At 37.6% G+C, this 17,373-nt stretch overlaps 1 protein-coding gene across 4 annotated transcripts in view; it reads left to right on the top strand.

Annotated features, from left to right (window-relative positions):
• The window catches only part of LOC306844452 (inactive rhomboid protein 2-like), a 67,911-nt gene that overhangs the window by 42,144 nt on the left and 8,394 nt on the right, over window positions 1–17,373 (top strand). For all 4 annotated transcript variants that reach the window (XM_079376595.1, XM_079376592.1, XM_079376593.1 and 1 more), the window contains 7 exons: window positions 5,594–5,755; window positions 9,539–9,624; window positions 9,735–9,798; window positions 9,992–10,086; window positions 11,029–11,104; window positions 11,252–11,352; window positions 11,513–11,666. In XM_079376595.1, the coding sequence (XP_079232721.1) occupies window positions 5,594–5,755; window positions 9,539–9,624; window positions 9,735–9,798; window positions 9,992–10,086; window positions 11,029–11,104; window positions 11,252–11,352; window positions 11,513–11,666 (738 nt within the window). The remainder of the gene's footprint in view (window positions 1–5,593; window positions 5,756–9,538; window positions 9,625–9,734; window positions 9,799–9,991; window positions 10,087–11,028; window positions 11,105–11,251; window positions 11,353–11,512; window positions 11,667–17,373) is intronic.

Here is a 17,373-nt window from a genome sequence, read left to right as displayed (position 1 = left end):
ATATAGTAGGACTATTAATAGGCATGTGCACGAGTTTTCGGAAGTGACAGCGAATTAGCGATGACTGATAATGTAAACAATGATCGGTCATGATTAGCCTATGTAGTGACGCTACTTTTTTCTGACTTCAAAACTCAGTAGCGAGCGAGTCAGATAGAGAATTATTGGACGCTTTTAATTTTAGCCTATAAATACGACATCTTTGGCAAGATTCAGCGCATATGAATGTACCGATACACACAGACGCGTTTGCTGTAGCAGCGCGAACACACATTTCGGAAGCGTTCACTCAGATGAGAGCGCAAAAACACTGCAAAAAAATGAATGAAATTTTGAGACCGTAACCGTTCAAAAACACGTGCCGCATTAAACACATGAAGCTGAGAGCCAGTCAAAGTCGCGACGAAAATAGTGTGTGTGCTTATTATGATTATTAGGGTAATCTGCAGGAAGTGCAAAAAGACAAAGTGAGTTTATCACTGCGTCATGTAGCCTATTCACTCAGATAAAGATGGTAATTTTCTTAAGAAAAAAAAAGATGTTATTAAGAACATATCTGAGAACATTATTAAGAATATTTCAAGAATTGCACTTAAGAACATTCTTACGAACTTCGTGGAATTGATCTTAAAATGTTCGTGAATCCGGCCCCTGTTCTTGTCTCTGTTAAATGGTCATGAAACCGTCATTAGCTGTCATTGAGTTGTAAGCATCAAAGTTTGTGCAAGCTGTAGTTCACTGCTGCACACAACCAGATGAACAAGTATGTTGTACATGGTTTTGTAAACAGTTCATTGCACAAACACGCTCATATCCTGTGATACCAATAGGGTAGTTATGTGTCAACTCAACCAGAGGTCCCCAGCTCAAATTTTTGATTGTGTCAATATTTTTTTTTGAAGAAAGATAAACACACAGTGATGAAAGCCAAAATATTAAATGTCACAGATGTATATTTCCTGAATAATTCACTATTTTGTAGAGGGGGGGCAAAATGACAGTTTTCACCCAAGAAACATTGTCCGTCATTTTGACAGACAGGGTTGTAAAAATTCCATCATAATCTATTATTACCCTTCATTTTAATTTTCATATTTTAATTATAATAACACATTTAATTGCTTTTATTTTTGTTTACGTTTTCATTTTTAATAATGAACCTACAGGACGAGCAAATAGGCTTATGCGTTTATTTATTTATGATTAGAACAGATGAACGGAGACTGTGCGTCACTTCATGTTCAACACCACACCCTGAAGTGACAGATTCTCATTTTTATGAACCAATATCGGTTCTTACATCCCAATCGATGCTGTTTTCATTTAATGAATGCACAGTACATATAGTGCGCCTCCCATCAAATAAATCGCAATATGCTAAGCTTTGTGCTTTGTTACTTTTGATATGAAACCGTCAAAAATTTAAAATTCTGTCCATTTTATTAGGAAACTCAAGCAATAAATACTATTTTGGCGCTCTTTAAGTGTGGCGTGATAGATCGCTGTAGCGCCTCAAATCATGCAAAGTGGCAGCGCACGTGAACTGATCATCTCTTTCGCATTATAGTGGATACTTGCCTGTGCAAGCGTGCTTAATCAAATTTTATTGCAAAAGACTAGCGACAGGCTGTATCCGAAATCGCCCCCCATACCCTCAAATAGTGCACTATTTGAGGGGATAGCCATTTTAAGTGGTGTTTGAAACCATAGTGGATGTTCTCGAGTGCACTCATTCAATCCCACAATGCACAGCAAAAACGAGTGTACAACCGATGTACACTCAACGCTTCGAGTGAATTCCCATGCCTCACCAGAAGATGGCGCCCGCAGCTGAATCATTCATTCATTGATTTTAGAAGCACTCGTCCACAGCGTAATACAACAAAGGTACAAAATTAGTTGTAAATTGACTATTAGGGTTTATACATAATTTCCGTGACAGAGTTCAAGATATAACCTTCAATCTTACTATTGGAGCTGCTTTCTTACTTTTTTTCAATCTTACTTTTTTATTGGAGCTGAGCCGTTTCAGCAAGCAAACTATGCAAAAGCGGCAGTCCTTCCGGTGCACTCAGTGTCCGAATTCACTCACTCGTTTTTATTCACTCCTTCAAGTGAACTGTATGAGTAGACTAATGTAGGGAATAGTGCATGAGGGTATAGGGGGCGATTTCGGATACAGCCACACTTTTTTTTTTTTTTTTTTTTTTGCCGATGATCTGCTGCCACTCTGGAGCGCACTCGCCACCAACTGGACAGGGGTGGGAATTACAGTTATAAATTACAATAAATCACCTTCAGTGTGATCTGTCAAAGTGACAGACAGCCTTCAGATTTTCCGTCAGTGCTAAAATAAGGCCTTTCCACACTGAGCATGATAAAGCGAAATGAATATCGGACACGATGATGTGCTGGAATAAAACAACAGATTCCTATGGATGCTTCCACATAGGCCGCGAACATTCGCACACCGGAAATGCGAATGTTCTTTTCAAACCAGTCCGACGAATATTTTCAGTTTTGCAAAGCGAAAACACAGGCTGTCCAATAAGATTTGAGCATTACATCATGTGGCCAGAGCAACTGCTGTTTCCCAAAAGGTCGACGCGGTGGCGGGAAAATGTCTGAAGACTGTATTGAGCATGAGCGTAAAAACACAGATGTAGAGGACTTTCAACCAACATACAAAGGATATGAATGTGTGAACTCAGTGTGAAACGGCCTTAACATTCAACATTAACATACCTCTAAATATATTTTCTTAGCATTATGGATAGTTTGTGTTTCTGATGAATAACCAAAAGTTATTTATCTTAATTTAATGCTGTATATTGAGCAGTGGACGATGTAAAAGCCATATACGAGGTACATGGGCTACATGAGGAAAAATGCATTGCTGGTCAGCGCCACCTAGCGTGCAGGTGTGAATTAGCAGAAGGCGATTAATCGTTTTGCGCTCGGTGTGAAAGCAACGTTTGTCGGAGATTCAGCTCGCTTTTTCGCATCGCACTCAGTGTGAAACAGCCTTGGCATTCAACAGTAACCGTACCTCTAATTATATTTTCTTGTAAGCATTATTGATAGTTTGTGTTTCTGATGGACTAAAAGCTATTTATCTTAATTTAATGCTGTATATTGATCAGTGGATGATGTAAAAGCCATATACGAGATACATGGGCTATATTGCAATGCTCTCTTGGCAGGTCTTCCAGCCAATTCTATTAAACCTCTACAATTAATTCAAAATGCTGCTGCAAGATTAATCTTTAATGAGCCGAAAAGAACGCACGTCACGCCTCTGTTCATCAATTTGCACTGGCTACCAATAGCTGCTCGCATTAAATTCAAGGCATTAATGTTTGCCTACAGAACCACCACTGGCTCTGCACCCCTTTACCTAAATTAATTAATTCAGACTTATATGCCCTCTAGAAGCTTGCGTTCTTAAAGTGAACGACGCATTATTGTACCATCCCAAAGACACACAAAAACACTTTCACAGACTTTTTCATTAACTGTTCCCATCTGGTGGAATGACCTGCCCAATTCAATCCGTGTAGCCGAATCCTTACCCATCTTCAAGAAACGGCTAAAAACTCATCTGTTCCATGTTTACTTGACCCTCTAACTCTAGCACTCTCTATTCTAATTTTATTTTATCTATGTATTTTTATTAAAATAAAAAATAAAATAAATAAATAAATAAAAATTAATAATAATAATATTTATCTGTACTGCGTTAGGCTAACTGAGACTTGTAATAGCACTTGCACGTTGTCGCTCTTTTGTTGGTTTTGATTGCTTCTTATGTCCTCATTTGTAAGTCGCTTTGGATAAAAGCTAATCATTTAGTCTGCTAAATGACTAAATAAATAAATAAATATGAGGAAAAATGCATTGCTGATTGGCGCCACTTAGCGTGCAGGCTAGCGCTTTAACCCAAGCATCATTAAAAAAAATTATATTCGCTTTAATTCTGATTCTGGCAAAATATCAGTGCTGGTACTACTACATTGTACTTCTGCGTTTGACACTGTCGATCATAACATACTTCTAGACTCTAGAGAGACTGGAAAACTGGGTTGGGCTTTCTGGGATGGTATAAGAGTATAAGAGAGCATAAGTCTAAGTGGACCTCCATGACATGTGGAGTCCCACAAGGCTCAATTCTTGCACCGCTCTTGTTTAGCCTGTATATGCTCCCAAGTCAAATAATGAGAAAGAACCAAATTGCCTATCATAGCTATGCTGATGATACCCAGATTTCCCCAGCTTTATCTCCAAATGACTATTGCCCCATTGACTCCCTGAAATTAACAGTTGGATGTGCCTGAACTTTCTTCAGTTATATAAGGAGAAAACTGAAGTCATTGCATTTGGAAACAAAGATGAAGTTCTCAAGGTAAATGCATACCTTTACTCTAGGGGTCAAACAAGCTAAAACTGAACGAACAAACAAACAAACTAAAAATCAAGTCAAAAATCTTGGGGTGATTCTGGAGACAGACCTTAGTTTTAGTAGTCATGTTAAAGCAGTAACTAAATCAGCATGCTATCATCTCAAAAACATTGCAAGAATTAGATGTTTTGTCTCCAGTCAAGACTTGGAGAAACTTGTTCATACCTTTATCACCAGCAGAGTGGATTTTTGTAATGGTCTCCTTACCGGTCTTCCAAAGAAAACCATTAGACAGCTGCAGTTCATCCAGAACGCTGCTGCCAGGATTCTGACTAGAACCAGAAAATTTGAGCATATCACACCAGTCCTCAGGTCCTTACAGTGGCTTCCAGTTACATTTAGGATTGATGTTAAAGTTATTTTACTCATTTATAAATCACTCAATGGCCTAGGACCTAAATACATTGCAGATATGCTCACTGAATATAAACCTAACCGACCACTCAGATCATTAGGAACGAGTCAGTTAGAAATACCAAGGGTTCACACAAAACAAGGGGAGTCCGCATTTATCTATTATGTCGCCCACAGTTAGAACCAGCTTCCAGAAGAGATCAGATGTGCTAAAACATTAGCCACGTTTAAATCCAGACTCAAAACTCATCTCTTTAGCTGTGCATTTGTTGAATGAGCACTGTGCTACGTCCAAACTGATTGCACTGTATTTATGTATAATAATTTTCTATTCTTAACTGTTTTAAATTCATTTTAAACAAATTTTTATATAATTTTAACAGTTTAAACAGAAGGCTAAAGTAAGTGCTGTGATGGTAAAGCGACTGTGGGCAAAGAAAGACAAGTGTGTTGGTTAATCAGTTGAAAGTAGGACCTCTGAGTTCTATTTGTTTGGTTTATGATGGTCAAAGTAAGTAGGGGGTGAAGTAGTGGAATAGTTAGGTGTTTTGGAAGGTTTTTTCACTTAGTGCAGAAGAGTTTGAACAAAGCTTGAGAATGTTTGTTGTTATATTCCTTGTTTATATTGTTATTGTTATTTTTTTATTCTTTGTTTTTATTGTTGTGATTTATTTTTTTAATGACTATTTTACTTCCTTTTATGTAAAGCACTTTGAATTACCACTGTATATGAAATGTGCTATATAAATAAACTTGCCTTGCTTTGCCTTTGTTTCATAGGAAGATCTTATCCACTTGGGTGCAAAATTTTCTCCATGCATCAGACAAGACATTCAAATAGTGAAGCTTGTACAGCAGGCCAAAGATCTAGAGAGAGAGTCCGGCTGCTGTGTACAGAACGATGGTTCTGGATGTGTGCAGACCCAGAGTGATGACTGTTCGGTATAAGTACACACACAGACAGACACAAACACACATATATTCCTGAACAATAAAATCAGTCTTAAATAGGGATGTAACGATTCACTCAACTCACGATTCTATTCTCAATTTTGAGTTCACTATTCGATTCGATTCATTGATTTTTTTTATTTTTTTTTACAAAAGGAGATTTAAGACAAATTATAAATTAAATATGTCCTTTTATTATTGCTTGGAAAAATGCAGCATGTTTCTTTGTGAAATTGAAATATAACACTATAATAATATACTAATATAGCACTTGCATATTATTGCTCTTTTGTTGGTTTTGATTGCTTCTATTCTCCTCATTTATAAGTCGCTTTGGATAAAAGCCTCTGCTAAATAACAAAATGTAAATATAATGTAAATGCAAATAACAAAACTAAATAGAAATTTTAAAACAAGCTCCAAATCAAATAAGTAGCACAAATAAAAGAAATCTCTTCATATAAACAAAATAAGGCTTTGTCTGTGCTCTTTCCATTTAAAAAGGCAACCACGGCATTTTAATCATGATCCAAACAAAGATGCTGCATACATGCAACATGAGCAGTTTTTAATCTAAATTAGATTGTATAATTTCGAAATTTGAAGCAAAAACAGAATGGTCTGACTTCAGTTTTGAGAAACTATTGTATACATAAAAAATATCTGCATGAAATGAACCAGCAGACCAGCGGAGTGAGACAATTCACTTTCTGCCAGCAGGTGGCGCTTTAAGCGTTTCCTTGGTTTCCGCTGTAAACAAAGCAGCACTTATGAATTTTGATATGCATTATAGGCCACGTACACACTGCAAGTTTCAGGAGTGACAACCGCATTTAAATGCGGGAGTGAGTCCCGTTAATTATCGTTCCATGTGTGTACAGAACAGCAGTCACTCCCGCATTTGTAACCAACATTCTGTCGTCTTGCGGGAGTGAATAAAAGTTTAGCCGCTTGTTATGTGCCATTTTTTGACTAAAGACTCCGCTGATAGAAGTGCTGTGTGTTGTTTATGCTCGGGAGGCTGCTTTAGAGAGCGCTGTCTTGCAGTGTTGCCATGTCCTCATATTTACAAGCGCTTTCAGGCATGTTGTTTGGTCTTAGCTTATAAAGATAGGCACTTTATGAAGTTAATAAAGTGGTCTGTCACGGATATGAGATATATGATTTTTATTTTTTGTGCTTGTCCTTGTTTGTTTTCTATGAAGATCTGGCAACACTGACACTCTACCGAGTTCATGAGCACAGCTAGCCCCGTGCTAAGTTAAGACTTCTTGTTGTTTTCTTTCATCTCACACACAGACGAATACACTGATGCACGTTCAAATACGTCATTAACCGTTCAGTTCATTTCCGTACACACTGCGTAGAATTTCTGTAAATATGGGGGGAATGGGGGTGGGGGTGGTGTGTGGCCAAGTATGGTGATCCATACTCGGAATTTGTGCTCTGCATTTAACCCATCCAAGTGTACACACAGTAGTGAAGTCAAGTGAAGTCAAGTGGCATACTGCCAAGTATGGTGACCCGTACTCGGAATTTGTGCTCTGCATTTAATCCATCCAACGTGCACACACACAGCAGTGAGCACACACACAGCAGTGAACACACACCCGGAGCAGTGGGCAGCCATTGCTGCGTGGCCTGGGGAGCAGTTGGGGGTTCGGTGCCTTGCTCAAGGGTCTCACCTCAGTCATGGTATTGAGGGTGAAGAGAGTGTTGGTTATTCAATCCCCCACCTATAATCCCCGCTGGACCTGAGAACTCACGACCTTCAAGTTACAAGTCCAACTCTCTATGCATTAGGTCACGACCTCAATGCGGTTGTCACTACCTGTATTTTTCAGGAGCATACGCGCTTTTGTGGCCCTAACTTAACTTCCGTTAGACATCCAAATAGAATCAGTAACAACAGCTAGAGTAGATATTTTTTTTAATAACAAGCAAAGTATGTTTGCGGAGTAAATCAGACACACTGAGATGCAGCAATAACTACTTGGACGGACTTGCAGAGAATGAAAGATGCAAATTCATTCTCTGCCAGCAGGAGACGCTTTAAAGCGGGAGAACTAGAGGTTTCTGCGGAAACGGCTGTTGGGCTGTACTGGGTGTGTCTCACTTGTCCTTAAAAGTGAAGCTGCGGGCTCTTTGATCGCCCCCTGGTGGTTGGCTGCGGTACAGGTCATAAACCCCGCCCTTTCCATGTAAACGAATGGGACTTCAGTTAAAATAAAAAAATAAATTACACTTCCTATACAATTTTCCGAAATATGGTTTTGGTCATTTAAGGTAGTTATCACGCTGATATATGTTCAATTGTTCGTTTTTGTGATAAGTTTGATTTTAGCTAGTAATTTGATGCTATAAAAATGGGGCGTGTCGTTATGGTTGATTGGGTCTGCTGGAGTTTGATTCCGCGGCTCCACCTCACGACTCGGGCTCCAAACGAACCTCTACTGCGCAGACTCGGGTTCCAAACGAACCTCTACTGCGCAGACTCGAGCTCCAAATGACATCATTTACTCAAGATGGCAGTGGCCATACGGAGATGTATTCGCTTCACTTTTCTATAGTGGAAGGAAGCGGAGACGCGTCGTCCATCTTTTTTTTTACAGTCTATGGGCTGTACATTACACAAAGCAGCGCTGAGCTCACAAACGCTGCTTTATCAGGCATATAATAACATGCAAGATGAAATGAAAATGACATTGAACATTTTCTAAAGAAAGTCTTCCTTCAGATATACAGTGATATAAAAACACCCGTGCCTCGTTTTGATTTTTAAACGTGCATTACGTGCTCGTGTTTATTCAATGAAGCCTTTTGGAAAATCGGTCAGTTTTGATATCGTGGCGGGTAGCCACAAATAAATAAATGTATGGGAAACACATCCCACAGCACGACAACCTGAGCCTAACTTCATTATTCATGGCTTTAACTTTAACTGCATTTGTAGCTGATGCCACTAACCAGAGACCGATAAACAATCACAGACCAGAAGTTAACTTCGGGCCAGGCACGTGCGCCTGATGAAACCGTCTATACAGAGGCAAGATGAAAAGAAAAAAATACCATCTAAATTTTTCTAAAGACAGTAAGTGCCCCTCAGAAATACATTCATATAAACTCCTACCCCTAACTGAATCGCGATTTAAGCATCTCAACCGATTTGAATCGTCACATATATGAATCAATTTTCAACCAGCTCGCAGTTAATCATTACATTCCTAGACCTGTGTTTGTATATTGTAATACAAAATTTATTTTCTAAATAAATGCTGTTATTTTTAACTTTTTATTAAAGAAAATCACAGGTCCCCCCAAAAATGACACACCACAAAGGTTTCCAACATTGATTATAAATCAACATATTAGAATGATTTCTGAAGGATCATGTGACACTGAAGACTGGAGTAATGATGCTGAAAATTCAGCTTTGATCACAGGAATAAATTATATTTTAAAGTATCTTGAAATAGAAAACTGTTATTTTAAATTGCATAAATATTTCACAAAATGCAACTACACACTCGCCATCCACATGCACACCTGCACATAATCTTACTTATGTATACACAAACAACATAGCAGCTGTGTATCTAGGGTAGTGAAAACTAATCAGTTATAAATTTCACCTAGAGGAAGCAAGCTGAACATAACTTTTAATTACTTTCATTCATTATGATCTGCAAGTATAAATATGTTCTAATTTTGTTGCTTTGTCTTTAAGAGAAATAAATGACTGCTAAATATATTTTTGCTCTTTTCTGATCCTAGGAGACTTTAGCAATGTTTACAAAATGGAACAAAGAGAAAGTAGACATGGTGAGATCTTCAGGTGCAGTCTGCCATCAGGATCCAAGGTACCTTTAAATTAAATATCTCTCATTGTGCGTGGAAATGTTTGAGCATTTTTTTAAATATTGTTTTTAATTTTTTTTTTTTTTTTTTTTGTAATCCATGCTGGGAGCAGGACTTGTGAAGAGCCAGCCTCATCAGGACCCCATGTTTGGCCTGATGATATAACAGAGTGGCCGGTGAGAAAATCTGTTTTAATATTATTATTATTATTATGTTTGCCAATTAATTCAGCCAGTGAAGGCAAATATCAAATAAAGTGATTATCTCAATGATTTGGATTTTAAATTCTTTCAGTAACTACCACCTTTTTTGATATAGACCAATATGTTCTTGTTCAATATGTTATTGTTCCTCACACCACTATTGCAGATTTGTACATACCCTAAAACATGGAACCATACAGGATACAAACACATGGACTGCACACTAAAGGGCAGGCCATGCTGTATTGGAACTAAAGGAAGGTAATGAATATTACCAAGAATTAAAAACAAGGTTTTAATGTTTGCTTTTTGCATTAAACCTGTAAACGCACTTGCCATATGTTTACACTCAAAAGCCACTTCCACCATTTCTAGTTTCATACATTTGGCTTTAAAGGCACAATATGTCAAATTGCTTTATTGAAATATCCAAAAATCTTTAGAAGTGTTATATATTTTCCTGACTTGTGTACTTGCATTATCCCAAATGTTTTGAAGAATGTTTAAATCCAGAGAAATAGCTATTTTAAATTGTGGCTCGTCCCTGGTCATTGCATCACCTGCCAATGACGTCATACACTCTCGATTTCTGGTTTTGTTTTGTAGAAAACATGGAAACACCACGCACAGAATAGCATTATAACAGAATTTTCAAATGCATCTAGTATGGTAAAACAGCGCTGCTTTACCCCAAATATGCTTGACCGGAAGGAGCGGAAGCTCTGCTGCTTTCGAGCCGTGTGTCACCCTCGTTCAGCGGCCTCATTTTCCTTTGATGGCTTTCAGCCTCACTCTGCTTCATACTACGACATTAATAAATCTTTAATACATTAGCTCATCCATGAACATGATTTCTGCTCGAGTCGGATTGCATCAGCTGTGGGGATGAAGACGACAACTCCCATGATTCATCAAACTACGCCTTTGTTTTGAATACGTGCCCTCTAGCAGTGAAAACGTACAAATTGTGCCTTTAAATAAATAGTTGACATAAAAGTGAAATAGTAAGAAATAGTATAGTTGACTCAACATCTTATCATTCACCATAGCATTTAATTTTGGGGTGAATTAGCATTTTAACTGTTTTTTATTTTATTTTATTTTTTTTTACAGAGTTGCATCCAGCTTTTCTTGATCTGACAAATATTTTTTTTTTACTATAATTGTATGCAAATTAACTTCTATTTTCATTTGTTTATAAAGATGTGAGATAACAACTTGGGAGTATTGCCACTTCATGCGTGGATATTTCCATGAGGAGGCCACACTGTGTTCACAGGTATACATTTACATTGAAAACTATTTTTCAGCCATCGAGGTTCAGACAGTAGTTCACTGTTTCCTGCAGATAGACTTATATGGACAGAATTAATGGTAAAAGTTTGACGAAGGACATTTTTGTTGTCAAACATCTGTACCCTCACAGGTCCACTGCCTGAATGATGTGTGTGGCTTGCTGCCATTCTTGAACCCCAGTGCCCCAGATCAGTTCTACAGACTGTGGCTCTCCCTTTTTCTTCATGCTGGGTAGGTTTTCAGGTCTTTATATATTCACACTCTCACCCACTCTTTCTAATATCTGTACATGGAAGGGGAGGTAGACTGAGGCTATTACTAGATTTGACACTTTGGCACAAAAATGTTATTAACAGTTTCTATGACCCATGCTCTTGTGATTGTTTTTCAGTTTACTGCATTGCCTGGTGTCTGTGATCTTCCAAATGACTATACTTCGAGACCTGGAGAAACTAGCAGGCTGGTTACGCATTTCCATCATCTACATTGTCAGTGGTATTACAGGAAACCTTGCCAGCGCCCTATTCCTTCCGTACAGAGCAGAGGTATGGCATAAGTCTACAGCACAGTTTAAAGCTAAATGTTTGAATTGCACTGAAATGATCCAAGACATATTTCCCATTACTATTTAAGCTCAAAAAACATTACTGGCATTTCGACTTGTCTGTCGCTTGGTTAAAACAAACAAAAGAGGTATACAAATATATGTAAGGACACCATGGATGTGTTGTAACCATCTACAGTATTGTAAATATTTCTGCTTCTACACTCTGACATGCATTACCCTGTAGACTTCCCTTGTAAGTGCATTATTGTAAATGTCTTTTTTATTTTATTTTATTTTTTTTACCATTTGAGGGATGAGTCAAAACATAATGTCTATGGCAGTTGCCAACCTGCTTAACATGTATTGTACCCAGAGAAACCCTTCCCTTTCAGTATATGCATATGAGTGTGAATAAGTGTGCTCTCAAATCACAAGCATATGTAGTGTAATATAATATAAACTCAAAAAGGAAGTGAAAAAGTTACCTCATAATCTTAGTTTTAAATTTAATATATCTTTAAATTTCTTACATTTTTGCCAAATGTTTCTTAATTTGTTTCTATTATCTGCAAAATATTATCCACTTGTGTGCCATTAGGCAGAAGGGATTAGGCTGTTTATTTTACTTACTGAAAGGTAGTCAGTTATTTATCGATGGGGAAGAAAAGAGCAAAAGAGAATTGGCAAAATGAGAAAGAGAGAAAGTGGGGGGGGAAGAGGAAAGAGGAATGTGCCCCCAATGAAACCTGCCAAGTACAGAAGCTTAATTCATTTATCCAAGAAGCTGTTTGGGATTACTGGGTGATATAAATATCTCTGTCTGGAGGGTAAAAGGTTCCCCCAATGCCCTATCTCTGCCGGCTTCCCTCTATTTCTGCCTTTTCTCTGCCTTTAATTGTTCTTTTTTGTCCTTATCTGGTAGACATTTACCAGATTTATACAACATCAAATGTAACCAAAAGCCACTTTTATTGTCCTTATTCAACCTCCTGAAACCTCAGCCCCCCCCCAACAAATCTGTTAAAACTCAGACAAACCTGTTCAATCCAGAGTTTATAGCTAAGGCGTACTGAAATATACACCAGCAGTCACACCTAATGCCACAATTTCAGTTCTAATATAATCACATTAAATATTTTGTCCCTTGTACATTTAAATTGGAATTGCAATCCAATCTTTTTCCAAGTCAAGATAATTAGCTTCCATAGATTAAATTCCTGGTAATAGGAAAAACAAAAACAAAGTGCAAAAACTGCAAATAAGTGGAAACTTTTGGTGGTTGCTAAATAACATGAATAAGCATTCTTTTTTCAAACATGAAAAATTTAGATTAAAACAAATGTAGGATGGGAAGTGCATGTTTTTGAAATGGTTTCTTTATTTTTTACGATTTGAATGGCAGTTCATAAATAGTGCTGCTGTCACTGCTTGATGTGCCATTTTCAACTGCACTATTCCATATTTCTCAGGATGGAGAAAATGAAAGCAAGAGATTTATTGGAAGTTCAGAAATTACACAAACCAGGCAGCATATTCTCAAACATGTGCAAAATAAAGAACACTACAGTCAATTCAATTCTGAAAAGAAAAAAAAAACAGAAGAAAACCAACTCTGTATCTTCTGCTACCACCAGCAGTGGTGATAACAATGCAATTTGCAGTGCAGGAGGCTCAGTCACTACTGTTCAAGTTTACAGATTCATAAAAACTTATAAAAGGGGCAGTTATAAATTAGGTGTTGAAGTGTTAGGCTGAGGATACACGGGGCAACTTTTTGAGCAATGTTGGCGGGCAACTTTGGGCAATGTTGCCGTCAGTGGGCAACCAGATGAGACACAGGGCCGTGACTGATCTAAAATATCCAGATAGAAATGTGTTACCCATTCCCAATGGGAAAGTTCAAAAGCAACATTGCTCAAAAAATTTTCCTGGTAAAATTGCTCAAAACGTTGCCCCGTGTATCATTAGTATCTTATAGTGCCTCCTGACACATTTGCGTGCAAGGGGGTTACCCACAAACTGCCTAAATTGCTTTTAACATATCTACTTTTAAAATAGGGTTGACCCAGAGCTTAGGGATTCATGGTGATCCCAGTCATGCTCTGTCTGTTATTTATTTATTTGGCAACTAACTCCTTATTAGCATGCATATGACTAGCATACTGGCTGTTTGTTAGCACTTATAAAGCACATATTAATGCCTTATTCTGCATGATCATAATTTAGATTCCTTAATCTAACCCCATAAGTAAACTTAAAAACTACCTTACTAAATATTAATAAGCAGCAAACTAGTTTATTGAAGGAAAACTCTGAATTAATAGTGAATATGTTCCCTATTCTAAAGTATTACTATTTATTTATTTACCTAACATCATAATAGTGATACTGTGATGTGTTTTGCAGTACTGATACTAGCAGAACTTATGGTTACATGTCAAATTTTAGCACTGCATTTGACAGTTTTCAGTCTGTTTACGCCACACTTACCAAGACATCCTGAAGATGCCCAATATAATAAGTTGGTCACCTTCCATTTTGGCACTGCTTGTTCTCTGCCTGTCTCCTTGTCTGATAGATCTGGTGATAGATGTGTATTATCTGCTTATTAGCCCTTGGCTAATCCAGGCTCTTATCTCCATTCTCATGTGCTGACGGAAAGTTGGAATGCACTCCTCTTGTCAGGGATGGATTAGTGATGTTTATGAGATACTAAAAAGCACTGCTGAGCTTGCAGATCTAAAAAAAGCTCATACAGGAAGTCAGGTCACTGCAACAATTACCTTCAGCAAGATAATTGCCTGTGCAGAATATCATATACTACTCTATTTCTACAGTATATAAACAGCATTCTACACTTTATACAGTGCATAGTTAATTTTGAATCATGGAATTCCTGGATTTTACCTACATTACAGTGTGTTTACAGCTGTATCCCAAAATACTATGCGCTCAACTCTTTCCAGCATCAAAAAAACTGGATACTTCAGCATTTTTTACTTTTTTTTGTGTCCTTATGGTCTCATTATCTGAAGATCCATTTCGGCCAGTTGTACTGTATTGTTCAACATTTTGATTCATTTTCCCTTTCTTGATATAACTTCTTTCCAGTGTTCCTATTTGAATTTTAAATTCTGTTCTGACAAAGATGAGTAATGATTAGTAAATCGTTACATTAAATTGCTATACTAGATAAAATAGCTTCACAACAATATCTTTTTTTAACTTATAGCAGAATTAAAATAGTTTGAATGCTGAGTTTGTTTTATCAAAATACTGTAACAACACAAAAAAAACACATTGCATATCTACATAGATGCTCTTTTAAGAGTTCTGACTCAAAAGAATGGAACATGTCACATTTATGAAGTGATTTGTTGTGGTTGACCTGTCTGCGCCTATTCTGCTCAATACTTCACTTTAGAAAAGCGCCTTCATCTGATCTGTTTGAACATTCCAGTTAAAGACATTTTCACTGTACTAACATGAAGTTGTTAAAAGTAGTAGTTTAGGTAACACTTTAGAATAAGGTTCCATTTATTAACATTAGTTAATGTATTAACTAACATGAACAAACAATGAACAATGCATTTATTACACTATTTATTAAACTTTGTTAATGTTAGTTAATGAAAATACAGTTGTTCATTGTTTACTCATGTTAGTTCACACTACATTAACTAATGTTAACAAATACAACTTGTGAATTGAATAATGCATCAGTAAATGCTGAAAACTAAGATTAATAAATGCTGTAGGAAGTATTGTTCATTCTTAGTTCATGTTTACTAATGTTGTTAACTAATGTTAATAAATGGAACCGTATTCTAAAGTGTTACCGTAGTTTAATATTAATTTTCCAATTTGAATCATTATCAGGATGCCTGTAATCACTTTGGGTCTTTTTAAATGTCTGGCATTAAAAAAGCAGTTAATAAATACCATTGTAATAGAATTCCCTTTTCTGAAAATCCTGTTGAATCAAATTGCTTTGGATGTTGAAGTATTTTAAAATTCATAACACTTGTAAACCAAGACCATGATGCAGCATATTTATTAGTAGCTAGGTTACGTAACAACTGTAATAGTCAGTTACAATAGTTAAGCAACATTAAGTTTTTATTGAAAATAGATTTTAAAACTGGCATATATCTTTTTTTTTCTTTTTTTTATGCAAGTAAAGAATGCGACAATGTTTACATATACCAAATACAGAACCCCATGGACCTTGACATGGACATATAATACTTTTTTTTTTTTTTTTTTTTTTAAACCTAAGTAAAGAAGGTGACAATATTTACATGTGCCAAAATATAGAATCACTTGGACAAACACACATATATACTGATAGCCAACAATACAAGCCTGTTCTGATTAGCTCCTGTATTTGCATTCATATGTCTGTGAGCATGCGTGTGTGTGTGTGCGTGTGTATATTGCCTCCGATCCCAGCATGGCTACAACATATCAGAACTTAACTCCTCAGCCCATGTCACGCCCCAACGGGGGTGCCAGGGAAAGATGCTGCTGGGCAACAGGGCCCAAAGACCCCCCCCCCCATCTCCCCAAACATCAGCCATCCCCAGCCACTACCTACATGCCACACTTGTATATCTATTTATTTATTTATTATTTATTTGCTTAATAATTTTTTTTAATGTGTAGATGTGTATATGTTTCAGCTAGTTTGTGATGCATTAAAAAAGTGAGACGTGTAGTCTAGCCCAGGTCAGGGACTCGGCCCACCCACACGGCACACTTACCCTACCCTGTATATGTGTGTATTTCACGAGTTCACACTTACATATATTTAGCACGAGTTACGTAATGCGTATTTGGCGAGTATGAAAATACGTAGTTGGCGTGCTGTCCTGGGGAAGGGCTTTGCGCTCGGGAATGGCCCGAACCCAGAGTATCCCCCCGTGGTATGGTGAGAACTTAGTGATGGTGGAGAAGGGGTGGTGGAGGGATGCTGATAGACCGTCAAATGAGTGGAGGTATGTCAGCTGTATTTATGTCCGTGAGTTGATTGACTTGATTGCTTACCACTTGTGTTTAATTAGGCTAAGTATCTGACGTGCTCCTCCCGAACTTTGTTAATAAAACATCATTTATTTATATTTTATTATTATTTTTTTTAATCATTTCCCTTTCTGCTCCTTATATATATATATATATATATATATATATATATATATATATATATATATATATATATATATATATATATTGTGACGAGTTGGCTGCCTCCCCCTTATTATCAGCACCACCCCATCCCGTATTCGCCGCCCTTCACCAGGCTCCCGACGGGAGTGGGTGTGTGAGAGAGGAGGGGTGCTGAATCAGCCAGGGCTGGCGGCGTGTGATAAGGCGCACCTGATCAGAATAGAGCCGCGAGGCGGCTGACGGGTCAGGATGCCGGGCCGTATAACCCCCAGAAGCGCCACAGGCCAAAGAAGGACGAAGCCGCTAAACGAAGCCGCCGCCCATCGTGCCCCGGTCCCGAGAGGGTAGCGCGTGTGACCGCCGGACTCCGCCCATTACCTGGACCCTTCCTTTCATAACACTGCCCTCCTTCACAAACCCCACAGCACGACGAGGACACCAGACCCCCGGTTTATTTTTGGACACTTTAACCCATTTTGGACACTTTATTTTATTATTTTGTTTAATAAAAGCCACATCCACTGTGTTTGCTCTTCCCA

The sequence above is a fragment of the Barbus barbus genome (genome assembly GCF_936440315.1).
Source record: "Barbus barbus genome assembly, chromosome: 25".
NCBI classification, from domain to species: Eukaryota; Metazoa; Chordata; class Actinopteri; order Cypriniformes; family Cyprinidae; genus Barbus; species Barbus barbus.
The sequence above is the reverse complement of the archived record's forward strand: the minus strand, read 5'-3'. Positions and strand labels throughout refer to the sequence as shown.